This window comes from Lepisma saccharinum, chromosome 12 (genome assembly GCF_977018435.1).
Source record: "Lepisma saccharinum chromosome 12, izLepSacc3.1, whole genome shotgun sequence".
Taxonomy (NCBI): domain Eukaryota; kingdom Metazoa; phylum Arthropoda; class Insecta; order Zygentoma; family Lepismatidae; genus Lepisma; species Lepisma saccharinum.
Genome location: NC_139240.1, coordinates 60,968,086 through 60,991,739, shown reverse-complemented (window position 1 = coordinate 60,991,739; position 23,654 = coordinate 60,968,086). Strand labels below are relative to the sequence as shown.

Sequence of the window (23,654 nt, the reverse complement as noted above, 5' to 3'; positions counted from 1 at the left end):
ACGGTCCAGGAACTTTTTTTCCGGGTCAATTTAAATACGGTCCAGGAACATTTTCTCCGGGTTAATTTAAATTCGGTCCAGGAACATTTTCTCCGGGTTAATTTAAATGCGGTCCAGGAACTTTTTTTCCGGGTCAATTTAAATACGGTCCAGGAACTTTTTTCCGGGTCAATTTAAATACGGTCCAGGAACTTTTTTTCCGGGTCAATTTAAATACGGTCCAGGAACATTTTCTCCGGGTTAATTTAAATACGGTCCAGGAACTTTTTTCCGGGTCAATTTAAATGCGGTCCAGGAACATTTTTTCCGGGTCAATTTAAATGCGGTCCAGGAACTTTTTTTCCGGGTCAATTTAAATACGGTCCAGGAACTTTTTTCCGGGTCAATTTAAATGCGGTCCAGGAACTTTTTTTCCGGGTCAATTTAAATGCGGTCCAGGAACTTTTTTCCGGGTCAATTTAAATACGGTCCAGGAACATTTTTCCGGGTCAATTTAAATACGGTCCAGGAACATTTTCTCCGGGTTAATTTAAATTCGGTCCAGGAACTTTTTTCCGGGTCAATTTAAATACGGTCCAGGAACATTTTCTCTGGGTTAATTTAAATACGGTCCAGGAACTTTTTTCCGGGTCAATTTAAATACGGTCCAGGAACATTTTCTCTGGGTTAATTTAAATACGGTCCAGGAACATTTTCTCCGGGTTAATTTAAATACGGTCCAGGAACACTTTCTCCGGGTCAATTTAAATACGGTCCAGGAACTTTTTTCCGGGTCAATTTAAATACGGTCCAGGAACTTTTTCCCGGTCAATTTAAATACGGTCCAGGAACTTTTTTCCGTATCAATTTACGTAAATTAGGTCCAGGAACCTTTTTTCTTGGCTAATTTAAATGTGAACCAGGGACCTTTTTTTTCTGGATGAATTTGAATACGGTGGAAGTTACGTATCGTTTCATTTCAAATACGGAAACTTGGAACGGAAATGAAAACAATACGCAACTTGGACCGAAATTAAATTGCGCGAGAAAAAAGCTTCCGGTTCAGTTGCGTAACCAATTAGAATTTATGTACCCTGCTTCAATACGCCACCGTACACAGTTCATTAAGCGGGCGTTAAGTAACCATGCACGCCCAACATTTTCGCCAACGCAAACACATTATACGCTTAATTTCCTCCAAACAATTTGCTGATGCAGTAAAAATCAGACACGCAATTGTCAAGGAGTTGAACGTTATCTTGTGGTTTTGTCTATATCCGCAACACCTCGACCAGCTGAGGACGAAACTGCTGCGAAAACAATGTCGCTGAAGATGACAGACGGTCGTTGGATCATCGGGATTCTGTTCTTCCTTGCTGTGCCTCAGGGTGAACTACGAAAGCTCTCCAATTACATAGATACAGGTAAGAAGTTCAAGGGCCTTCACTGGGAAGTTTTTAGGGTGTCTACCAAAATAACTTAATCCAAAATTCTTGACTTTTTCTTGATTTGACCCTTTTTTCTTAATACTTAGGTATATAAATAAGAAAATAGATATTTTCATTCAATGAAAAACTCATATTACAAGGCCGGTTAAGATGAAAACCAAATCTGTACTTTAACAAGAGATTTGGAATTGCTTCAATTATTGATGAATGTAAAAATTAATGCTTCAGACTTTATCCTGGATTGGGAATACCACATTACTTTATTTAATATTTTTATCAAACTTCACGCATACAAGAATATAACTGTTAAGAAACAAAGTGAACAAATGTTAACCACAACTCAATGCAATTTTAGATTTCCAAATGTTCATTTTTATCAAATCCCTGTATACAGTTATAAAGGGTGTTTCCGGGCTGATGATACAAACTTTCAGGGATGATGGAGAAGGGCATATGTATCAATTTGAGATAAGGAACCCTGCTCCGGAAACGACTTAGTCCAAAGTTATTGGGGAAAATCGGTGCATGAAGATGTAATACTTTTATTACCTGCACAAGTTTCACAAGCTGTTCCGTGGCCAGCTCGGTCACCTGATCTGACCCCACTTGATTTCTTCTTGTGGGGTCATGTGAAAAGTCTTGTGTACGAGGCACCTGTCGAGACTGAAGAGAATCTCCTGGCAAGAATTCTCGCTGCCTGTGACATTGTTCGAACGACCCCGGGGACGGGTACGCCAGAACTTTGTGCGACGATGTCATGCCTGCAGGGAAGCTGGGGGACGCCACTTTCAACAACTGTTGTGAATGTAGCAGCTTGTGAAATTGTGCAGGTAATAAAAGTATTACATCTTCATACACCGATTTTCGCTTATAACTTTCGACTAAGTCGTTTCCGGACCATGGTTCCTTATCTCAAATTGCTACATGTGCCCTTCTCAATCATCCCTGAAAGTTTGTATCATCAGCCCGGAAACACCCTGTATAACAATGTAAGTTCACTATGCTTTCCCTTGGTACATAAGGTTTACCATAGTGCGGGGAATGTAGCAGAATACAATGAGTGGAACGCAGAGAAGAAGAAAACAGCGTTCGCATTATCTCTCAGGGATGTAGCGCTAGAATAGGTTCTCTTCTGTAAAATGATCTCCCGATTATGCGAACACAACATAAGATCAGCTTGCACAACAACTCAAAGATACATTTCTCCAAAAGGCCGATCTGCAAATGGCCGAGAATAGGATCAGAGCTCGTATCCAAAGGAAAAACGAATCTGTGCTGCGTCATGTCGCTGTCAAGTCAGCATTAATTCGAAAGTTAATTCCGAACATCGCGGAAGACAAACTAATGTACAGTATAATCGGGAAGGGGGGGGGGGGGCTCAAAGACGAATGTCTGGAGGCCGCCGTGAAAGAATTTGATCTAATCAGATGGTTACGTCGAGTGGAAAGACGTTTGTTAAAGGGCGCAGAAAACAAGCAAAATTTAACAACATTTTCGGCTCTGACAGCGACAAATCCACATAAGAGACATTTGCCTCCAGCGATGATGGATGACATTTCACCTGGCAAAGCGAAATTTCGTAGTCGAGTCCTCAAGCCGGCGCTGACCGCCACACTTGCAGATCAAAGTTCAGCAGCTCCCGCTACAGGCCCCTCCGAAATTTTGAGAAAATGAATATTTTCAAACAAAAGCAGTGAAGAACTCGGGGGCAAAAAAACCAGTGTTTTAAATGAAAACTCGCCTTAAAATGACCCCCCCCCCCCCCCGATTGACATTTTTGAGAGTGGAAAAGTTTTCTAGTGTACGAAATATCCTATTGTGAAAGTAGCTATGCACTATACACCTTAGCAATTCCAGTCCCTCCCGAAAAAAAAAAATTCCCGCGTACGCCAGTATTTAGTCAACATTTCATTACTTGTCTCTACGTTTCATCTTTACGCATTTGGCAACTTACAAACTCAGGGAGAACGCTATATCTTGAAAGATTTGAAACCGCTCTTCATTTCTCGCACAAATGTAACGTTCGTGCAAGCATGTGGCTGGAAAAACGCAAACCATCATAGTGTGAGTCAACAGAAACTGACGTTCATGTAATTCTGACATTCGGTAGATTACAATTATCAGTTCAACCAAAAAAACATATCAACAAGTAGGATAATGACAGGTTGGGTCATAAATAAATGGCAAGGGCTGAACAACGTTCACCTTCTTTTATTTATGTATATGGCTTTCTTCAGCCCCATTCTAGAATTCAGTACTGTGATCATGGGCGCCCGCAGTGGGGGAACTAGGGGGGTACTTGCCTCCCCCAGAGATTTCTGGAAAGAGTTATTGTAATTCGAATGGAGAAATAATAGTAGAGATATTTTATAACAAAAAGTATTATTATTATTATTAATTGAAGTAGGATTACATTTAAGCTTAGAGTCTATTTTACAGTTTTTTGTCCTACATGAATTAATGTTAAGTATACAGTTATGCAAATTGTAGCTATATACAGATGTACAGAATATGGAAATTATTAATGTATGCAATCCTAAAAGAAACATAAGTAGTAGTAGTAATGTAATAATAATAATAATAATTACAGCAACAAAAATAAAAACAATTCTAATAGTAATAATAATAGCAATAATAATAATAAAAAGTTTCTATGACTCTGCCCTCCTGAGAAAAAGTCCTGCGGGGGTAAGGTACCCCGAACCCAAATATAAATTAATACTAAAAAATAACCTTCAAATAAAATAAATAAGAAAAAGTATAACTTGACTGTGATATTGTAAAAAGTTATAAAATTGAGAATATACAAAAACAATGTCTTTCCTACTTATATTAGAGATTTAAATTGTTTAAATTATTTTATAGTTATTTTATTGAACAAATTTAAACTTGAACCCCTTTCATCTACAAGAAACAAAAATGATCATAAATTTGTAACGAAAATCTTAGAAGGTAATTACTCTGTTCCCAAGCTATTATTCAAAATATCTATTCGAGCTATCGTGCAAGAACAAAAGAAGCGTCATTAAAAACCTGTAAATAACATAAAACAAATGTTTTTCTAAACTATATTGTCAGCAATTATAATAATTTTAAGTTATCCTAAAGATCACATTGTATTTTAATGTATTTTTATTATACTTTGTATTGCTCATTTATATTTAGGTTATTACCTCATTATCAAATATGTATTACAAATTTATAACGTACATATTCTTACCTGTACAGTGGAATCCATGAGTATTACCGTGAAAATTGTCCATGACTATTTTCATTATTTTTTTCCCTTACATCCTGTGTGTTTTTAAGCGATGGATTTTTATGTATGCTGGTGCAGAAGTGGTCAACAGCTTGTTTCGAGTATTATTTTAATTCTTGAAGCTCTTATTGGGTCAAATAAAGTAAACGGACATGGTGATGGACAATTTGAACGGTAATTCTCATGGATCGAACTGTACCTACTGCTGTACTAAGGCTAGTTAGATCTTCAGCAGAATAATATGAGCATAATAAATAAATAAATACAATTGGAAGCATCAACATCCGTACTAACAGTACATAATTATTTTTATCTGGCGGCGCCCCCCGACCTGCTAGGCCTCGGGCGATTTCCCGAGTTTCCCCAGATCTTTTGTATGCCCAGAAAATAAACGATTTTGGAACTACCGCTCAGGAATGAGAAATTGTACCTAACATAAAACAATTGACACTTCGCCGTTTCAATATATGAGATATATAGTGAACGAAATATATGCATAGGCGGATCATTTTTTTCTTCTTTTTGTGGCGACGGCACAGCGTGTTATGTAAGTAGGGAGCTTAGGCCGGTCTGGATATGGTCCGAGTGGTTATAATGTGGTGCAATTATTACAGGGATTTGTTTTGCAAAGTTGGTATAGTTTATGCGACCCTAAGGCCGTGTCCCAAAGGTGCTAGACCGTACCTGAAGCGAGCATCCTCCGAGTATGGTCTTGGAGTGCAGTCTTCAAGTCGTGCACTGGAAGTGAAAGTCTTTCGAATTGCACTTCGACTGCAGCGCGTAATACGTTTTTCACCATAGAAATCACATTGCATTTTCAAATGTTCATACACATACATTTCCACACATTCGAAGCACTTTAACCAACAACGTACTGACCCAAAACGTATATTTAACCTGTGTTGCTGACTTCCTACCTCCGCCATTTTAAACAAATGAACGAGTGTGGAAATCACGTGACCGAGGCCGCGTCCGAATCGGCAGCAGATGTCACCTAGAGCACCGTTCCATCCGGGGACTCAGACAACCTCCGTTGTCCGAATTCGGGGCAGACGTGGAGTCGGAGGGGAGAGCAGAGAGGAGCGACAGATGCACGCTTGAACTCGCTGTGACGCTGCGCTTGGCAGCCATATTCTAACTTTCACTTTGTACAGACAACATTTACTGATTAGAGGATGTAAAACTCAGTTATACTTTAACATTTTATCGATAATACTGAATGCAGAAAAATTGTAAATGATGAAATAGCGTGTTACATTTTTAATATGAGTAGTAAATAGGTGGAAATCATTGTCATGTTTGTTTGGCGTCTGCCTTCTGCTTCCGTGCGATGCGCCTGCGCCCCAGAGCGCGGTGGGTGAAGTTCGAGCTGACACCTGGCGGGAAAAGTGACAACCGTACTACAAGGGGACATGCAGATTCGGACGACTTGGACATGACTTCGACGGTACGCGAGAGCAACAGGAGAGAACTGGACGGAGCGCTTGCCAATCCGGACACGGCCCGAGTCAGCTTCCATCTGCACTGTGAGCTCTGCACTTGCGGACTCCTGCTCTTGGCGCTTTCGAACTGTACTAGGTGACGTCACTTACGCCAAAACCATGCTTCAAGTACGTACTTCGTACCTTTCGGACAGAGCCTAAGTTTAGAAGAAGAGCTAAATGTTAGACTAGACTTTATGCTATTTACAGGGTTTAAATATGATAAGCATATTGGTGAGAGATTGCTGAAGGAAATAAAGAAACGCATATGTTTTTTAAAATATGTTGGGCTTGATTATCTGACTTTAAACAGAAAATCTACTATAAAAAAACTCTTTCCACTTTGGTATGTAAAACATGTAAGCTTTAAGCCTTGTTTCCATGATATGAAAAACTAAATATGCTGACCAAGGCAGTAATTTATTTTATTATAAAACATAAAGTAAACGTAACGTTTCAACCTTCTAGCAAGGTCTTCTTCAGACTCTGCACCAAGTACAAATGTAACAAGGTACAAAACAGGACGATATATAGTATACACAAAAAATACTCCCCTCCAGACTATTAGAAAGTTGCTCTAGAACATTCTAGCAGGTGGCTTAGGCCCGTACAGGTAAAGCCACCTGCTAGAATGTTCCGGAACAACTTTCTAATAGTCTGGAGGGGAGTAGTTTTTGTGTATACTATATATCGTTCTGTTTTGTACCTTTTACTTGGTGCAGAGTCTGAAGAAGACCTTGTTAGAAGGTTGAAACGTTACGTTTACTTTATGTTTTATAATAAAATAAATTACTGCCTTGGTCAGCATATTTAGTTTTTCATAATATGTAAGCAAATAATACGGAATTGGATTGTGCAGTCGAATGCACATACTCAAGTCCATTGCTCTTATGCTCTATTTCTTCATTACGAAATTGTGTTATTTTCTGCAGCAATCTTATATCCTATGATTATCCCATGGAGATTTGTGACACTATAAGCGAGTATTGACTCGGTTTTAGTCTCCATTGTATTGTAGCGTTTTTGATTCTAAGATTTTTAAAAAATTCAATCGGTAATAATAGTAAATAACGAGTAGGTAGTTTATACTAAACGCTAATGAACGAATGCAATTATTGTTTCAATGGCATGAGAAAGTATGAAAATATATATATGTTCATTTTCTAATATCCGAAAGACATCCTATTTATATCCATTATTGGATATCTAGTTTTGGACAAGTACGTATTGGATATCCATAATTGGATGAGTTTTAGATATCCAGTTCTGTATATCCCAAGGACCTCCTAACTGGATGTCCAATGGATATACATGGATCTGATGTGGACATTGTGAATATCCAATGGATATCCCTTGGAGATTTGTGCTCTATGGGATACACGCGCGTGCACGGGGGGAGTGTATACAGGATGTCACCGTAAATCGAGGATAACCTTATACAGGGTGTAGAGAGGATGTAGACCAGTGGTTGGTTCTCAAACAAACTTTTAACTCATTGTACCCTTTACTAGTAATTAAACGTCTTATGTAGCCCCACCATAGGAGTTCTCCGAATAATGGGTTTTGGGGATTTTTTTTTGGCTGCCTGATTGGTGGGGCGTTTTTGATATGTTGAAAGCTTGTATCTGTAATAGATCAAAATGACATTCGGGCTGTATGTGGAAAGATGGTAAACAAATAATTGTTGAAAAATAGTAAAGAACAATTATAAGTTTGTGAACAAACTGTGAAGTGCAAATTTGGAGGTTTTTTTGTAAATCCTCAGAGTTTCTAGTGAGAAGGATGTGCCTGCATAACCTGACCCAGTTTCTTGATGTCTGCTTGTGCACTTGAAACTTTCAAGCGAAGACAAAATCATCTTTATTTCCCTGTTGAGCTTTAAAGCTTTGAAGTCTGAAACGGTATTCTCGACATTTCTCTTCCGAGCTGATCGCGTAGCCCCTTCAAGTCTCATGTACCCCTGGGGGTACGCGTACCACAGTTTGAGAACCACTGATGTAAACGAACAACTTTTCCTAATAACGTTTGCTCATTTTTCCCCCTTCCCCATGGCGAAGTAGTTAGCAACACTGTCACCTTAGAAGTCCCAAGTTTGATCGCTGATGGAGGCGCTTTGCACAGTCGTATGGATTCCATTTTAAACTGTAGGTCCGATCCTGATTACCCTTTCTGAGCATAAAGTGGACTCATAGCAAACTTCGAGGGCCTCCCCGATGGCGCAGTGGTAGCGTCGTCGCCTTGTAATCAAGGGGTCTCATGTTCGATACCCGCTGGAGGCACACAGTTGTTCGGATCCCACTTTAAACTGTAGGTACAGTCCCGATTAGCCTGACTGTGCATAAAGTGGACTTAAAACACTAACTCAATCAATCATAATAAACTTCGAGAAACAAATTTTGACTTTTTATCACAGGAAAACGGTATTTTCTATGCTATATATAAGCAACCACACGAGATGTTTCAAGGTTGCCACTGCCACTAGAAAGTAACTAAATTCAAAGCACAATACGGATAGGCTAGGCATCTTGTAGAGTGTTGCGAATTATTTCTTTTGTAGAAACGCGTACAATACGTGAAGTAACACATGTGTGCGCATTGATAAATGCATTATCAGAAGGAAAAGGGTAAAATCAGCCGTTTCTGGCTGGCATTATGTTGTTTCCATGCCATACTATTCAGAATCTTATCCGACAGTAAAAATAAATGTCAGTGGCAACCACGAAGCTATCCATGAAATTCCATACATTCAGGAAACTAAATCCCCTTTTTTGTAAGCTTGTTGCAACAATGAAACAGAAAGTAAAATTCGTGTAGGTATTAATATGTCTGACAATGACAAATTTGCAATTCATGGTGGGTTAAAACAAGGAGATGCATTTTCTCCATTGCCCTTTAATTTTGCCTTAGAATATGCTGTTAGGAAGGTAAAAGAAACTAACGAAGGACTAAAATTAAATGGTATGACTCAGTTGTTAGCATATGCAGATGATGTAGACTTATTAGGGGATGATATAAATACAATTACGAATAATGCTAAAATAATTTTCAAAGCAGCTAAAGAGATAGGTTTGGAAGTTAGCAAAGAGAAAACTAAATATATGCTTACAGGCTGAAACCAAGTGTTAGGTAATAATCAAAATTTTGATAATAACTCGTTTCAATCCGTTTCTAAATTCAAGTACTAACAAATGAAAATGACAATAAAGTGGAAATAAGCTTAAAAAGCAGACTTAATTCAGGAAATTCGTGTTACTTTTCTCTTCATAAACTTTTATCTTCTCGTATAATAACTAAGAAACTAAAATATAAAATATACAAAACAGTAATTTCGATTTGATTTGCTTTATTTTACTTCCCTTTTTGTGCCACTATTGGCTAATTTGCGAAGATGAGAATGAGGAATCATATGATGAAATTGATGAATGGACTCTCATAAACATCCATATCCAGGCCAGGATTCGAACCCGGGACCCCTAGCGTAAACAGTAATTTTGCCTGTAGTATTATATGGATGGGAAACTTACATTGAAAGAGGATAAATTAAGAGTATTTGAAAATCAAATCCTTGGACCTAAAAGGGATGAGGAGAGAAGTGAGTGGGGAAGGTTGCATAACTTAGAACTCCATAATTTGTATTCATGTCCAGATATTATTAGAATAATTAAATCAAGAAGGCTTAGATGGGCAGGTCATGTGGCACGAATGGGATAGGAAAGAAGAACTTACAGGATTCTTGTTGGGAAACCTGATGGTAAGAGACCTGTAGGAAGGCCAAGACGAAGATGGAGTGACAACGTTGAGTTGGACCTAAAGGAAATCGGTAGGGATGGAAAAGAGTATATAGATCTTGCTCAGGATAGGGACAGATGAAAAGCTTGTGTTGATGCAGCCATGAACCTTCGGGTTTAAGAAGGCTCGTAGTTACTTCCAAGCACTGAAATATTTTTTACGAAATATTCGGAGAAAACGTTTAGGTAATAAGTTCTAAAGAGATTCAGGATCAACTTCAATACTGCGAATACATCATCAAAGGCGGTCATGAACTCAACCTCGAGGTCGACATGAACCGATCTTAGATTGCGTGCGAAAGACCCTTACGGTTTACGCAATCCGAGCGTGTCTAAGGATATTTCCATCAGACGCATCCACGCCCGAGGCGGAAGTGGTGATTGATGACGTGAACAATTACCACGGGGTCACGTTTGCACGGAAATTGCTGAGGCGAAGAACTCTCGCCCAATTCATAATCGTTTATCATCCCCCAGGGTCTAATTTCCACGACGGCTGTAAAGGCACGATTGCAAGACGGAACTAAACGAAAATAAGCCGTGTAATAGGTGTTAATAAAATAGTGCGTGATCTCTCTTATGGAAAGTTACATGTGTACGAGGTGTGTTCTAAAAGTGTCAGACTTGGATTTATTAAGAGGAATACAGCAGGGTTGTTAGGGGTCCATGAATTTTTAAGAAATTCAATTCCGGTCCAGGAGAGAAAATCAGCAAGCATAATTGGGTTCTGGACCGTAAAGAACCTTTTTATGTTTAAAGTATTTCAATTCGGTCCAGGAACCTTTTTTCCGGGTCAATTTAAATACGGTCCAGAAACCTTTTTTCCGGATCAGTTTTACCAGGTGTGCCGGTTAATAATTATTAGAGACCGGATGTTTAGGCACTAAAAACATGCAGGCAAATAAGCACTTATAATTTTCAACATAGGCAGTAAAATAGGCATTAAAATATAAATAGGCAATAAAAAAGGCAATGAAATTTAACTCAAAATAATGAAGATAGACATACAAAAAGAAATAGGTGTTTAAAAATATAGAAACATACCTGTACATTCTTTATATTTGCTTAAAATAAACAAAGAGCTCATCATTAGAGACAGCAGTCCAATATGGTACTTAATAAATCACTGCAAACAGGAGTCACGTCAGCCCAAAATTTTCCATTGTATAATGGCTACACACAATAGTCTGACAAAAGAAATTGTTGGCCACTTCCAACCAGTACGCAAATTATTTAAATATACACTTTATCACTGCACAGAGGGTTATTTCAGTTAAAAATGTACACTATATATTCCACACAGCAGTTCGAACTAAGAAACTGTTTAAATGCATTTGAAGTTTGTACTGTACGGTTTGGCAGTCTCTAAATAAGAAGCACTAATTGTGGTTGCACATCACAACAAGGTATTTCTTCAGGTGATCAACCGACAAGTTACGTCTGCGATCGGACAACGCATTTTTTAGAATTGAAAAGATCTTTCAACCTCCACAGATGTTGCCGAAGCATACTTAAAGCACGCCAGAACATGTGGATCTAACTCAGTTTGTATATTTTCATCTTTCAGAACTTGTTGAATTGACCTTAATTTGTCCAAGTCCATATTAGCTGCAATAACTCGCTGACATTTCTCACGAACAGCCTGACCTTTAGCACCTGGTACAGCACAAATTTGGTCAACTGCAGAATGAAAACGGTCCATAGAATTTATCAGTGTCTCACTTCTCTCTTCCAGTAATGTTATTGTGTCTGGCAAATTTGAATAATGGGTGTTGATGAATCCTAAGTCGTTTCGCATAACAGAATTGTTCAAAAGACGCTGTGTTACGCGAATTGATGTTGCATCATCTTCAGATAGGGAATTAATTACTTCAGCCACCTTCTGATAGTTGGTCGCGTAATACACTGCAGCAGATATCCAAGTACCCCATCTAGTTAGTATTGGTTGTGGAGGCAAAGCAAGTTCAGGGGCTGTTTCTTTAAACTAAAGAACCCGGGATGGTGCTTTGAGGAATATTTTCTTATCATTGGAAATTAAAAGTCAACTTCGGGAAATGAAACACGAATTTCCTCTGCAATTTTCTCCTAATTTTAAAGAAAATGCCTAAAATAGGCAATATCTGGCATCGATGAAATAATATAGGCAATATCGTATGAAATAGGCAAAATTAAATTGCCTTTAAATGAATCTAATCCCTCCCCCCTGTCCTTCGCAACATTCGTTTTCATCATATATCTAACAGGGAAGGATAGGCATTTTGCCTAACATCCGGTCTCTAATAATTATTAATTTCATCGCTGGATGGTGCTGGAAGCAAGGGTTGGTGCACAGTCTCAACTGTTACGTCAGTGTGTTTCCAGGACAGTACCTATCAAAACGCCCTGGATGTGCAACCGAGTGCAAGTGATCGTGATATTGGGTTTGTGTGGTAAACATGTCGACCTTCAGACCAAATAAGGAGCATGTGCAGCACGTCCTGCTTTTCTTGTTCAATCAAAAGAAAAACGCGAGTGAAACATCGTATCCTTGTGGAAACGTACGGTGACAATGTCCTAACGCAAGACGCGTGTGTGCGTTGGTTTCGACGATTCAAAAGTGGTGATTTCGACTTGAAAGACAAAGATCGCCCGGGCCAGCCGAAAAATTTCCAAGACGCCGAATTGCAAGCACTGTTGGACGAAGACGATACGCAAACGCAACAGCAACTGGCAGAGAAGTTAAAGGTTAGTCGCCAAACCATATCCGATCGTCTTCATGCCATGGAAAGGATTCAGATTGGGCGACAAGACACGGAAAAGTGATTTTGCAACACGACAACGCCTCATCACACACAGCGAAAGGCGTCAGAGACACCATTTCTCCACTTGGCTGGGAATTCTTGCCCCACCCGCCATACGCACCAGACCTAGCCCCTTCGGACTACCACTTGGTTTCATCGATGTCTCAATCACTTTCCCAGCAACACTTCAACAATTACGATACGAACAATGGCTTGCTGACTGGATCACCTCAAAATGTGGACGATTTTTCTGGTAGGGCATCCACAATTTGACGGACAGATGGGCAAAATGTATAGCTAGTGATGGCGCATACTTTGAGTAAAGCATTTGTTACCTTTCTCCCCAGATACACTTGTTTTCTTTCGGATCAATTAAGAATTACACTGGGGAACAAAAAAAAGATTTTATTTTGTGGCATAAAGTTTAATAACAGTTTCAGCACATAAAACAGCTGTGATTGCCAATTGTATAATTGGTTCAGTTGAATTGACTCCAGTTATAAAAATAAACACACCATGGAAAATGTAGGAGGTAAAATTACTCCACGCTTTTCTCGGTAATATCAAAATTTGATAATGGTCTGAAATTGTTGAAAAGTCTCAATTTTACGTAATGTATACAGTACTTTGTGAAAATGTAACATAAAATAAAGAATTTTGCGTTACTATGGGGACTAAAATCAACAGCCATGTAATAGTTGCATATGTGGTGGAAACCGAATAGTCAAGAGTGAATTGCATCTTCCATTGTTCTATTACAAATAGAATCAACCTTGTACAGGCCTAGCAACAATTTACAAATAAATAAATAAGTCTCTTAATGGTACAAAAGATTGTAATCACAAAAAAGAAATATTAAATTGTTCTTGGAAGTTAATTTATATGTATGTCTTATGTTTCCGCCATTTTGGTTTAGTTGCATTTATTTCATAAATTAGAGCCAATTCAGGAAATATATTATTATGTCATTATTCAGCAGCATGAAATTGCCCTAAATTAGCTCTCAAACACTGTGCCGCAATTTCACTGTTCCCCAGTGTTATTAACCTGCACAGCTGGTAATAAGGTCTTACTTCCGTGTTGAACTGAAACAATACGCAACTTGGACCGGATTTAAATTGTGCGAGAAAAGTTCCGGACCTCTAACAACTCTGGCCAAAAGTAGCAGAAAAACGACCTAAAATAACCTAACTGAATCAAGCAAGCAAGGAATTGTTGCGGAATCAACACGTAACAAGTTGATCGTAAGTTAGCCTATGATCATTCATACCACGAAGACACACGAGTGCAAATTTGCCGTACATTATGGAAATTACAATTTCCCGCGAGCGCCATAACGAAGAAAACAAAAGAAGTGCGATCCGTTGCAGTCTTTTTACCCATTAATGGAACAATAACGCGAAAGAATCGATCACTTATACAACGGAAGACAGACAAGGTCTGCTCTGAATGGTTAGTTTACGAGTTGCGATAAACCGCTGTGGAGAATCTCGAAACAGTTGAGGATTGAATCCTGACGAATTTATCACACAAGGTTTAGTGAAGAGGTTCAAATACTCGCTGCCTCGTCATGATCTTGGCCTTAAACGTTCTTCTCCCAGGGTTTATGAAAAGAACCAGTCCTTAAAATGCCCTCAGGACGCTCAAGAACTGACCTCTCCATTGTACAATCAATTGCCGATCGTAAGGGTCACTTCTGACCCTTTAAGTCATGAAGGCGTCACCTTGAGACTTTGCAAATTGCACCAAATAGCAACAACAAGAACACTCTTGCGTGATATTGATGTCTTAATGACCCACCTTAGATCTGAAGATTTTCCACGATATGTATCCGCACTTCTCATCCCCCAAAACCGGTTTGCCTTGAAAAGTCCAAATTAGCAACTTCTCAGCTCGAAACAATTGCAACACGCAGCTCATCAAGCCGGTAATTTTTCCCACACGGCTTTTCCCCCATAGACGTGATTCACACAGCAATATCAAGCAATCAGGAACCACAGAATTTTAGCGAGACCGCCCAGTCACGGTGTTGTTTATTCTTGATCACGTTTCGGCACTTTCAGACCTGTTGAGTGTGTTTGGAAGATTTCTTGTCTGTTTGGCTGCAGAAATTTTATTTTTCGATCCTCTGTTTTCCCGTGACCTCCAGCGAAGGTCTGGGTGGGTGACGTGTAAAGTCATCATAAAAAGGACAAAGCAACAGAGAAGATTTAAGTTTGAACCAACTACTTTGGTGAGATTGTGGTGCAACCATGCGCTCTCCGCTTAGGATTCTTGGAGTTTTGATAGGATCTTTGTTCAGGTTTACCGTGCCATTTCAAAGTAAGTACCGCTTTTAGTTAATATACAGTAAAGCCTCGTTAATCCGGACTTCGCTTAATCCGGACAGACAAAAGGGGAAAAAAAAAGAATGCAAGGTTTTAAATGTGGCTAGAAGTCAACAAGAGAACTTCCCAAAGAGAAGGCAGTCAACCACTGATGAAATCCTGTTTCCCGCAGACTTTGTACTGTACTGTATAGTGTATTTAGGCCTATGTCCTTTAAATACACCATAATAAACGTGTTTTGTTGCTATAAACGGAGCTTTAATGCACTTTCTACTGTTATTTTAGGTTATTTCAGTTAATCCGGTCAACTTATCCCCCCCATTAGTCCGGATTAACGAAGTTTTACTGTAATATATTCCGCACAACCCACTGACAACAGTTATGTACCGGTTATGTGACAGGCATATAATTTTGACCAGAATTTTTTTCTTTGTAACTGGTACATTTTGATGTATTGCAACCTAACAGTTTTGGGTTGATTCTATAACAGGATATGTCGCTTACCTCTGAAAAGTTATTGCGGAAGTTACTAGCGCCTCCAAGCGGTTGGTTTTGATAGGGTGCTTCTTCGGGTTTACTACTCGACAATTGACAATTTTTAGGTCACTTCAAGCATTCTTATAATAGCTTTCTTGAAAGTAACGTCATTATTTGTTATATTTTGGATTTTGTTTATTATTGAATATTTCTGGTTATTAATAAGGGTGGGTGCTCGAATATCGGATACTTAATGTTTACGGAAGTTTATGATATCTTAACAACCATGAGCTTTTAGCAGTAGACACCTTTGCTGCTTTACTACAAAGCACCAACCTACTGCTAAAAGCTCATGGTTGTTAAGATACAGTGTCTACGCGTAAACAACGATAGTCTACATTCTTCATGTAGATGACGTAATCTATGTAAAAAACATGGCGAAAGGTGATAACTAGGGAACGGAACTTTATGTGCTAAAAAACTCAGAAATATTTATTTTTTATGTGTCATAAATGTTGAAAATATGTGATAAAAACAGGAAAATATGTGACAAAAATAAAAACATTTGGTAACAAAAACAAACTATAACATGCATTTTAAACACCTGAAATTAGTTTCTAAATGATTACCTCTTAGCGAGCAATTTTTTGGAAGAGTTGCAGTGGATCACCATAGTTTTTTCCAAATTCTCCATTGTAAATCTGTGACGATTATCTCTAAAAAGCATCTTATATTGTGAGAAAGATCGCTCCACGTCACAAGAAACAATTCTTGCATATTTGAATCACGAAATGTCACTAACGCTTAAGTTTTCCAAAGCTTCCTCTTCCTCTACTTCACTTTCCAAAACACATGCAATTTGGCACAAAGTTTGAAAACCTTGGTTTTTCCAAAAAAATTCTGTACATTTAGACATTTAGATCCAGTGAGTTCTTGCAGTTTCGTTTCTACTATACGGACTTTACCAATGGAAGCTGCCAAAGTGTTCGCGGATGATTCAAGCTTTCATATGGAATTAGAGAGAATGGACAGGTTTGTTGAGATGTATGCCAATTCGACTTTTAAGGAGGGCTCCATCAACAGTTCTTGCAGAATTCTTCTTTGTCGAGATCATTTACAACAGATACAATTTTTTCAAAGTTCTGGGCATAACATCTGCATCCAACCAAGTGCCCCATCGCGTAACTACAGGTGTAGGGGGAAGGGGAACCTCAGGACATTTTTGTTTAAAAATGTCTATTCTTCTAGGCGACTTGATAAAAACTTTCTTCCCATTTGAAACCAGTTTATCGACATTGGGATAAAGAGCTCTCATCTTTTCACATATTCTATGCAACGCATGAGCCACACATTTAACGTGCACCATTTTGGGGTAGCTAACGGCAAGGCCTACTGCAGCTTTTTTCATGTAAGCTGCAGCATCTATAACGAGAAGAACATTGTCAAATTTTATGCCTTCCGGCCACAATAGCTGCATTGCTTCATTAAAAAGCCTTGCTATCGTTACGTGTAGCCAGCCCCAGCTACTTACAGATATTTTCTCCCAATAGGATCGTAGGCGAGGCGCCAGAAGTCTGCCAGCGAGCGTGTTCAAAGACAAAACAAACCTAGCACTCTCGATATGAAAGAGGTGCGGAGAATAAACATTTTTCCTTCGAGGATTTCGAGGTAGATGAAGTCAATGAGCGATTTTATGTATTTAAAATGAAAATTCGCAAAATATGTATTTACATACGGAAAACTGGAAAATATGTGTTTTTATGTAAAATAAAATTTGCTGTGTTGACATATAAGGCTATGATCAGAATTTTGGCAAAAATGAGGGTCTGTATCTTATCGCAGAAAAAACATTTATTTACCTAAAGTTCCTTTCCCTAGTGATAACTTAGCAAAGGGCGCCGTGAAAATAAAACAAAATTATTCTGCGTATCAGTTGCTGATGTGAGAGGAGAACTTTTCATGCTCTTCCTTCCAAATTCGAACAATTTCTCATCTAGGAAGAAACCTAATAGGAAATATTCTAGTGTTTTATGTGAAAAAGACCACTCTTGCCTCACGACTGCCATCTGTTGTTGTTTTTGCATACTATTTATCTTCTTCAATAGTTGATAATAGAAGAGAAGAGAAATTTTGTTGTAAATAGGATTCTTTTCATTTCGTTAGGATAGTTGAAAATGTCACTTTCCTTTCATGAAACCCTTGAAAATGCACTTTAGATTGTCTACGTAGTTTATGAAACAACAACCCAATGTAATCTACGCGTAGATTACGTGTAGACAACGCATGTAGACGTAAACTTATAGTCTAGGACACATCACTGTTAAGATATCATGAACTTGCGTAAACATTAAGTATCCGATATTCGAGCACACACCCTTATTAATAACCAGAAATATTCAATAATAAACAAAATCCAAAATATAACAAATAATGGCAAGATGTTGAAAAGTTTATTATATTTCATAGAGAGGCCAATAGAAGAAAAAGTGGAAAAATTTGACATCCAAAAAATGTGCCCTAATATCGAATAGGCAAATAACATTATAACGTGAAGAGAGGATCAAATATTAATTACTGAAGAAAGAAAGATCTATTGTACAGTACAATGTGTGAAGTCGAAGGTTATAGGGTAAAAGAAGGGATGTTCGCCATGCTGGGAATTTCGCCCTACTTGTGTTTTTTTTTTAATCGTAGATAGAAACTATAGGTTGGAAACACTCTCTGATGCCTGTAAAAATCAAGTAACACTGAAAACTACAGTGTGGTGAGCGAACTAGCAAGCAAGAAGTACAGTTTGGAATGCGCAGTTGCGTCTACACAGAAGACAAAGAAAGGTGCCGAATTTCAATACTACGTTGTTGTTTTCTTTCGAGTATGCATTTGCTGGTAAATTCGCCAGAGTAACAGAAAATGTGTCGAATTTTCCTTCTTACAGGCGATCTTTCACACACAACTTGTTCACAATGCATATGAACATTAGGCCTATGTTTCTTAAACATGTTTGTACTGTATCTTTTTAAGCAGTTTTCTATTGTCATTTGTAGATCTTTTACACTTTGTTGTCCGAGTTATTGGAAACAACTTGGTATTTCATACACTTAAACTGACGATAAAATGATAAATATGTTATATGGCGAATTTCCCAGCATGTGGCGAGAATTTCGCCACTTTTTCTCATTTTAGTATTTTTAATATTACGTCATAAGTATAAGTAACACAGTATTTATTTTATATTCCTCATAATCCACAATGACTACTTTTTGTATCGTATAAATTTTGCCCTTCTCCCCCAATTCGTTTAGAAGGAAAAAAATGAAAAGCATTTTGGTGGCGAACTTCCCCTCTTTTACCCTATATGATCATAGAAAGAACATCAAGAGAGCATTGTTTTTTGTGTATGTTTTGGATGTGGTTGATTTGATTGTACATACTTGGTTCCTCAGAAATTGACACTTGACTAGAATTCAGGGAGCAATGAAGCAATAGAAGCCACGAAGTATCTCCCTGATATATAGCGTCCAACATCTTCCTTGGTGACTAGAATAAAAAAAAAACAGGAAAGAGGTGTTCAAATATCAGATATTCGATACTTGGCACCCTTGTGTATCCGATATTAGGGCACTGCTTCTTCACATATATGCGACGCCATGACACACAAATGAAGCTACGTGTTACTCTTAAACCAAGAGAAACCTAAAGTAGACTTTTCACACTTTACATTGTGCATTTCAAATACTAAACTCTTACTACCCTTATCAGTGATAAATGCAGGATGAGACTTCTAAAACCCCCAACTATACTGCTTTTCCGGATTCTCTGGAGTAGCGACGCGCAGAGGGGTAAGCTTGTGGGCGGGGCCAGACTGGGTGGGGAAGGGTGCGGGATGAAAGCAACGAAGTGCTGCGCGGTATAAGGGCCGTAAAGCTAAACGCTTTCTGCTGCCAATTTCTTCTCTTATTCTCAACAATGGCCAGTCAGGCCCGTAGCCAAATATTCTTTGTAGGGGGAGGGGGGCGAAGTCAATCCTAGAGGGGGCTTTAATATATTGTGTTGCATTGGCAGATATAGCAGGGTACGCAGAGGCACTTGCCCCCTCTCCCAAAAGAGATAAGTACTAACAGAAACTGCAACAAACAAACAAACAAACAAAAAAAACATCAAATAGCAATATTTCGATAACGACCTTTCCAGATTGCCAAAGAATTTGGAATATTGTATAAGTTTAACATAAATAGGCTAATAGGGACTGTATCTACTTGATATTTACAGGTCGATAATGTTAATAGATTGATTAATATGTACCAACAGCTTTGGGCCTCTCTGCAGAACTGATTAAGTGAGTCCTTTCAAAATAATGCTTCATAATGATTCCGTCTTAGTTTCCAGTATGTAAGATTTTTACGCACAAAGGAATCTAACGAGAATCCAACAACACCATTGTGTTGTGTTATGCAAGAAAAATTGAATTAATTAAATATTAATGGTTACATATTATCTACACTTTGATGATTTGTGTAAAAATTTGTAATACATTTTTTTGGACTTGCTAAAACATTAAAACATGCGTCCCTTAGTCCACCACGGACTCTATTTCCTTCAAAGGGGAGACTCTTGCATCACTACAGACAACGTTTGCCTACTGGTTACGTTAACCATTTTGCGAAATATTGTGTGAATTGTGTTATATTATAGTTGAAATACATGTTTTGACACCTGACAAATAAATAGGAATCCCTTGATTGATCCATGACTTCAGGGATTACAGTGTCATCATTAATATTTCATATTAAGTTTCATAGAGAGAAATTCTTTTAATAGGGCGCAAATAACTTTACGGAGCGCCATGGCATTATCTTTAACATTTTTTACTATAGATCGTTTGGCTCCCAGGGCCGACTCCCGCCGCCCCATAGCTATGGCTCTGAACTTTGACTATAATAATAGGAGAGATTGCGAGCGAAGCGATCAAGAAAATTTTACGAAATGTATTTTTTTTTGTATAAAATTTGAAATCGAGGGGGGGCAATTGCCCCTCTGTGCCCCTTGCAAGTGCCCTTGTCCGTCTGGAAGAAAAATGCAAGAAACACATTAGAAACTAATTCCATACTGACTACCCAATTGTCCTGCTATTCTTAGATTCTCCTAGTCTAGTTTTTTACTTCAATGTTTGCTTCCCCTAGAATGGACTTCGGTCCAAGGTTGGGGGGGGGGGGGCAATGCCCTCTGCCCCTGTGATTGCGGCACTGTTTATGAGTGTCTCTTCATCAATTTCACGTCATCACTCATTGTTGCGATTAGCTAGAAGTGGCAGAAAAGCAACGCTAAGTAACAAAAATCGAATATCCACTCCCTCTTTCTACCACATGAATCACTATTATCAAAAGGTAGACTTGAGAAACAAAAATTTAAGCCTTCGTAATGCCTCTAGCGCAAACTCATCGAAGTCTGCAAATCGTTGAGCTCGTTACGGATGCTTCTTGCCCGGCGTTTCCTACAGGGATGTTCCATCCTTTCCTCGCGATTGTTTCGCTTCCTTCCGGATATTATAGACGGTGGATTTCCCAATTCCCGTTAGGTCAGCTGTTTCCAAAACACATTCATGTAGCTACTGTTTTACCACCTCGTTCAAATAGGTTCTCGAACACATTCAACACTATGCGGCTCTCTCCTGAATGCAGAGTTCCCCTCGACTTCCGAGCTGACATGTTTACTGCGGAACTACTGTACCAAGAATGAGCAGTCGTGTCGCACTCTCCCGTGGATGCCCCTCCCCTCCGCGCGGTCATTGGACGAGGCGCACACCCTTCAACATGCGCCGAGAACGCGAACGCGTTCTCTTACTCCAGAGAATCCGGGAAAGGAATATAGGCAATTCAATATTTTTCGCGAAGGAAAAACTTCAATAGCACCCAGTCACCTCACACAAAGGCTGACGCTATGGTGACATAGGACCTATTCTTTACACTTTCTGCCGCTCGAGTGCAACACTTAGTTGGCGAGAAACAGTAGTATCCGATATTAGGGCATTATCCGATAATCGAGCTCTTTTCTTTACTTGTCTACACGCAAATAAACATTTCTAGACAACATAGCAAACTTATAGCAATCCTACCCCTATTTTTCAAGTTTTGTGAGCTGAAAAATGTCTCTTGTTAAATGTGAATTAATTCCAGGAGACACTGGTTGCTTCCAGTATGCTCCAATTGTTTCAGTGGAAAGAAGAGCTTCTCCATGTTCAAGTCTTCATTAACAGACAATCATTTTTATTTGAGAGTCACCGCCAATTGTGTATTGTTCATTTTCATTCATATTTATTGCGAGAAGCGACTACAATTTGTGTTGTCAGTAAAAATTATTATTTACCAGCTCATTGCCCGGCGTTGCCCGGGTAATTATTTATCCCAATCTTCTATTAGACAGGAAAATAATGAATTCTAACTATAGTGTAAAATGAACGTGGAGTTGAGCGGCATTGGGAGTGTCACTATTCATCTCAGCGACCCCGAAAACTATGGATTCCACACTAATATCGGTCGTTTTCGATTATTTTTACATGTCACCCCCTTCCCACCCCACCCCTAGGGGTGCCAGGGGTGTCTTACCCCCACAGTATTTCTTTCGAGATTGCAAGTGATACGTGTACCAAGTTTGGTTGAAATCGCTCCAGGCGTTCGACAGTTATACCGGAACAAGCACATTATATACACACATACATCCATTTTTATAGGCTACTATACTAGGCTATATATAAGAAGAATAAGATAAATTAATATAAAATTGCACATAAAGGGTGCGGCAATGAATCTGGTAATTTTAAATACTCCACAGTTAAGACAAATACAGTAAAACCTCGTTAATCCGAACTAATGGGGGGATAAGTTGACCGGTTTAACGAAAGTTCGGATTAACTGAAATAACCTAAAAGAACAGTAGAAAGTGCATTAAAACTCCGTTTATAGCAACAAAACACGAAACAGAATTTCATGAGTGGTTGACTGCCTTTGCTTTGGGAAGTTCTCCCATGGACGTTGGATGTACGTATTCTTAGCCGTTACCGAGCAATATGACGAATGCGATTGTTAACATCTAGCCACATTTAAAACCTTCCATTGTGCTTTTATTTTTATTTTTTATTATTTGCCTCTTGCTTGTCCGTATGCTTATCGGGGTCCGAATTAACGAGGTTTTACTGTAATCCAGACCACGCACAAAACATAATAAAGACAAAATTAACTAATTTATTGACTGAAGAAGAAATACCAAAAAAATACAAATATAGTTTTTACATTGTGATTGATTAGAAAAATAACATTTCTACGATGATCTTCATTTTGTTCCAGACACTCTATCAGTAAGGTAGGAATTTGAGCCATCTCTTCCCGGATCCGATCTTTCCTTCCAGTTACTTCCAAAGAAAATAATCACAGGCGGACAGATCCGGTGATCTGGCGGGCCAAGGGATCATTTTCATTCTATGTTTTTTCTATGCATAGTACAGTTATGTTCAACATAATAGGGAGATGTATCCTGTGCTGAACTAATAAATAAAAATAATAATAATCCCCGTTGTTCTTGTAATACTATTTTAAAGCGAATGCGCTTGCCCCTTTCTACTACTCCATAATAACTGAATGGCAAAGCAGGTTCTGCAAGATGCTGGTAGTCACATGTTGACGCAACAAAATCGCCCGACTAATTGCTATACCCTGTAGTTGCCATTTCTGCAATGAACAGAATATTTCTTACTGGGGGAGCCCCCTTACCGAATGCGTTAGTCATATTTAAATATTTTGAACTGGTATCCCTTAAATTACTGCCTCAAATTAACTCATTACCTGGTACCGAACTAATAAGAGGGAAACGTCTTTAAAAATTATAATTTTCTTTACTGTTTTTAGATTATAAATACATTAGCATTTTGTCGAATGGAGAGTCAGCTGCTCGTATTTGGTCCCTGAAAACGTCTAAGGTCGGCAACTTCAAACATTCCCTGACTAAAGTGATATTATGCACGTTTCAGGAAGAAGAACTACAATAGCTGACGTGAGCTCTTTTGTGGAAGGTTAATAACTTCGCGAAGTAACCTTTAAGTCTTCTTCCATGCAATTATAATTA

The 23,654-nt window shown here is 38.6% G+C and overlaps 2 protein-coding genes across 2 annotated transcripts in view; one reads left to right on the top strand and one right to left on the bottom strand.

The window, feature by feature from the left end:
- LOC145996142 (uncharacterized) overlaps positions 1–23,654 on the bottom strand; it is a 64,613-nt gene that overhangs the window by 40,279 nt on the left and 680 nt on the right. The window lies entirely within an intron of this gene.
- LOC145996140 (pancreatic triacylglycerol lipase-like) overlaps positions 1,214–23,654 on the top strand; it is a 51,045-nt gene continuing 28,604 nt past the window's right edge. The window contains exon 1 of the mRNA XM_083132474.1: positions 1,214–1,403. Within this exon, the coding sequence (XP_082988600.1) occupies positions 1,301–1,403 (103 nt within the window). The 5' untranslated portion in view covers positions 1,214–1,300. The remainder of the gene's footprint in view (positions 1,404–23,654) is intronic.